This window comes from Tupaia chinensis, unplaced genomic scaffold (genome assembly GCF_000334495.1).
Source record: "Tupaia chinensis unplaced genomic scaffold, TupChi_1.0 Scaffold146140_1, whole genome shotgun sequence".
Classification (NCBI taxonomy): domain Eukaryota; kingdom Metazoa; phylum Chordata; class Mammalia; order Scandentia; family Tupaiidae; genus Tupaia; species Tupaia belangeri.
In genome coordinates, this window is record NW_006205995.1 from 1636561 (window position 1) to 1641357 (window position 4797).

Here is a 4797-nt window from a genome sequence, read left to right on the forward strand (position 1 = left end):
GCTATAGGGTGTGTCTGCTCTCCAGAAAGATAGAGAGAAACAGAGAGGCAGAAAGCGAGAAATCGCCCCTCAGGGGGGATGGCCATGCCATAATCCCTTCGCCTCCATTCTCCTCAGGATCTCGGATACACATGCACATGCACCAGATGTGAGTTTAAGCCACAGGGCCTGGGGCTCGAACTGTGGTTGACTGTGTGGGTGTCCAGCAACATAGACATTACACCAATTGCTGGCCCCAAGTATTTCAAATGACCTATAGGTTTTGCAGTTGTGGTTTGCATTCTGTATCTATTGGACAGTGCTGTGTTGTTTGATTAAAGTCATTTTATATTACCTATTTTAATCTAATATCATAATTATATTGTAAGAATGTGCTCGAACTGTGGTTGACTGTGTGGGTGTCCAGCAACATAGACATTACACCAATTGCTGGCCCCAAGTATTTCAAATGACCTATAGGTTTTGCAGTTGTGGTTTGCATTCTGTATCTATTGGACAGTGCTGTGTTGTTTGATTAAAGTCATTTTATATTACCTATTTTAATCTAATATCATAATTATATTGTAAGAATGTCTTTATAATATTGTTTTAAAATTTTGGTGGCTTTAGATTTCTACTAATTAAAACCTTTTTAAAAGAACTTTTTTTGAGTTTCTGTGATGAAGATCTAACTTAAAAACAAAATGCAACTAATGGTAGTCTGCAGTAACTTCAGTACCTACTATTAATAGCAAACTTGGCTTTTTAACTGCTTATAGCATCCTAATCAGATACAATAGGATCATTCTCTGTGGATAAGCATTTTGTCTGTCTTCCTGCATCTTTTTTTACTGAACTTCACCTCTTAGTCAATTTTGTCCATACTTATTTTAACCTACCTTCATACTATTTTAAAAATCAATTGACTGCAGCTGGCAGGTGGTGTGGTGGTTAAGCCACTGGACTCCCACATGGCCGATTGAGGTTCAAGTCCTGTACCTGGCAGCTTGCTTTCTCACTTTCTGTCTGTCTCTGTCTCTCTCTGGTGAGAGCATGTGTCCTGTAGCAAATTAAATAATAATAATAAAAAAATAAAATAAATAATTCTTTAGAAAAACTAATTGACTAAAAATATTAAACATCACATTTTTATAGGTACTGCATGTAAGTACAACAGTTAGGTTGACCAAATTGTTAAAAGCAAACAGTTTGGTTTTATTGAGACTCTTCATCTTTTTTTGGGGGAAAGTTTTGTACCTATAGTAAAGCTCAAAGAATTGTCCAGTAAATGCTCACACGCGATTTCTCAAATTCACCCTGTGCTAACATCTTGTCATGCACATATGCTTTTTTCTTCCTTTCTGACTGTACATTTACATGTTTGCTCCCCTCTCATGTTTTAGCTGAGCTCTGGAAGTAAAGCTATTGATGACATTATCTTTCACCTCCCACATATTTTACATTGCCTAAATATTTCAGAATGTATTTTCTAATGAAAAGGCAGTTTGCCTTTATAGCCATAATACTATTACTGCATTCAAGAAACATGAATAAGATAATATCATATGACATATAATTTATATTCAAATACAGGTTTTCTTTTTCTTTTTTTGCCATAGAGCACATGTGCTCTCTGGAGAGAGACAGAGACAGTTTCCTTCTATTGGGGTGGGAAATTACCCCCTAGGGGTATGGCCACACCACAGTCCGTTCTTCTCCATTCTCTTTCTGGGATTTTGGGTGCACATGCACATGTATTCAGTGTGATTTTCAGCCTGCTGGGACTGGAACCTGAACTGTCATTGGCCAGGTGGGGAGTCCAGCACACGCTCTCTGGAGAGAGACAGAGACAGTTTCCTTCTATTGGGGTGGGAAATTACCCCCTAGGGGTATGGCCACACCACAGTCCGTTCTTCTCCATTCTCTTTCTGGGATTTTGGGTGCACATGCACATGTATTCAGTGTGATTTTCAGCCTGCTGGGACTGGAACCTGAACTGTCATTGGCCAGGTGGGGAGTCCAGCACCTTAATCTTCAGGCCACCTGCTGGCCTCTAGATTTTTTTTTTAAAGAGTTATTTTACTTAACTTTATTTATTTAGTTTAATTTGACCAAAGAAGGTTAGAATGAGAGACAGAGGGAAAGTGAAAAACCAAGCTGCCAGATCTGGGACTTGCCATGTGGAGGTCCAGTACCCTTAACCACCATGCCACCTGCTGGCCCCTGGCATTTCATTGCCGTATTTCTTTAAACTTATCTTATTTAGAATAGTCCCTTTTCTCTCAGTTTTCAAGGCTCTTAGTCTCAAAAAATTATCTTAGTTGTCTTTTTAGAATATCTTGCATCCTGAATGTTTATTCATGATAAAATTTGTGTTTACCATTTTTATATAGGTACATACAAGATGTAGTGTTTATAGAATTTTTACTTTACAAGTCCTATTTTATATGATTTATTTCATTTTTATCACAAAATCAGGATTGTTATCCAGGAATTGGAAAGAAAAAAAACAATTTACAGCATTATTTAACTTTGACATTTATTGTAATAGAGCACCACTAGAATATCCAATGGTTTTTGTCTTTTACATATTTTTCACAAAAAATAATTTTTTTCTTTTTGTTGAGTGATTCATTTATAAGGATTGCAATTAAGGAGATTTGTGTTTTGAATTATGTTTTCATGAACTAATTATATCATGATTTTCAATTACTTAGTCAAATTCTGCTGTACTTAGAAGTCTGCTTGCTTTTCTGTTTCCTTTTGCCCTTTTTTTGAAGAGAGATTTTGCTATAGGGTATATTCACTAGCTGAAGAGACAGAGAAAGACAGAGAGAAAGTGAGAAATCAGCCCCCCCAGGGGATGGCCATGCTACAGTTCCTTCTCATCCATTCTCTCAGGATTTTGGGCACACACTCACATGCATCTGGCAGGAGTCTTAAGCCACTGGGTTAGGGACTTGAACCACAGCCGTGTGAGAATCCAGTGTTTCAACTACTACACCACCTGCTGGCCCCTTCTTGGCATTCTTTACCTCAAAAAAATTTTTTTAAGCCAGATTTTTGCTATATGGCACGTTTGTTGTCCAGAGAGACAGAGAGACAGAAAGCGAGGTATCAACCCCTCCCCTACATGGGGGATGGCCACACTGCAATCCATTCTCTGTTTTCTTCCTGGGATCTTGGGCATGCATGCACAAGCGCCTGGTGTGAGTTTAAGCCACCAGGTTTGGGACTTGAACTGCAGTTGACTACATGGGAATCCAGCAATGTAGCCATTTTACCATCTGCTGTTTCCTTCACCTCCAACTTTAAAAAAATTTTTAAACATTCTGAGAAGCTGGAAAATATTATAGTGAACACTTAGATTCAACAATTGTCAACATTTTGTTACAGTTCTTTTTGTTCTTTTCATGTATATGTGTGGCATGTGTGTGCATGCACACATGCATGAGTGCTATGGTTTGAATGCCTCCTCTAAAACTCATATTGAAAGTTAATCCCCCTGGTAAAAATACCGGGAGATGGACCTTCAAAGGGATGATAAGGACTTGTTCTTATTTACTATTAAGTTCACTGAAAGTTTTTATTAAACCTGCTGGAGTTATGTTGATTTGTTGCTAAGCACCTTCCCTGTTAAGTATAGAATTAGTTGTTGTGAGTACTGGTCATATTTTTAAAGAAACTAGAAATTCATATTGAAGTCTTATCTTTTTATTTCCACAGATATTCCAAACGTCTTGGTTGGCACTGCATTTAATGTTGACGATGGAAATGGGGGCTTTGTAGTTCACTGGTTGAACAACAAGGAATTTCATTTCACGTCATCTACTGAAATATTTATGCATCAGTTACGAAAACTTTCTGAAAAGCAGGTAGATAATGAAAGTGGCGATGCAGATAGAGAAGATGAAGAACAGTCACTGGATGAAAGAGAGAGGGGCTTACATATGAAATTAGACCATGGTTAGTATTCTGTGTTGAGATTTTTCTTCCTTTAAAGTTTGCTTTCTGTGGTACTGGTTGAACATCTCTAATCTGAAAGTTTGAAATCTGAAATGCTCTAGTATCTCAGTTTTGCAAACTTCATCTAATTCTTTGTTTTGTTATATTTCTTTGAGTAGTTTATTACTTTAAAAGCATATTTTTTGGGAGGGGGTTTGCTCGTGACAATAATAATGGTAGTATGGATGAAGTTTTGATTCATCTAAAAGTAAGAAAGAAATATAATGATTTTCAACTCGGACAAGAAAATAGTTTCTTTTCTTTCCTTGATCATAAATTGGAGAAAAGATTTATAGTTTGTTTTTTTTTTTTTTGTAGTCTTTTAAAGAATTATTTATTTATTTATTTAATTCCAATTGTTACTATTTTTTAACTTGAAGAGATAGAGACAGAGAGAAAGGGAAAGTGAGAATACAAGCCACCAGGTCCGGGATTCAAACGCCGTTGACCGCGTGGGAATCTTGCACCTTTAGCTACCACACCACCTGCTGGCCCCAGGATTTATAGTTTGTAATGGTAGTATGCTATTGGGTGGCTAGGAAAGTCACGACACATTTTTGCATAGAAAAATACATCATGACTTCCAATGACCTAATATTTATTTATAGTCTAGTATGTAAATGGATTTTATTGTATTATTTAATATATGTACTGATAAATATATCTTCCCTATTCAGAATTATCCCTGGATAGAGAATCTGAGGCAGGTACAGGCTCCTCAGAACATGAAGATGGAGAAAGAGAGGGAAGTCCTAGAACCTGTTTACGACCTAGTGTACCAATGCCCCTGCCCACGGTCCTGCTTGATCGGAA

At 37.2% G+C, this 4797-nt stretch overlaps 1 protein-coding gene across 1 annotated transcript in view; it reads left to right on the forward strand.

Moving 5' to 3' along the window:
* The window catches only part of DMXL2 (Dmx like 2), a gene marked incomplete in the record, with an annotated part of 190092 nt that overhangs the window by 82421 nt on the left and 102874 nt on the right, over window positions 1-4797 (forward strand). Inside the window, 2 exon segments of the mRNA XM_027768392.1 lie at window positions 3706-3945; window positions 4662-4797. Coding sequence (XP_027624193.1) covers window positions 3706-3945; window positions 4662-4797 — 376 coding nt within the window.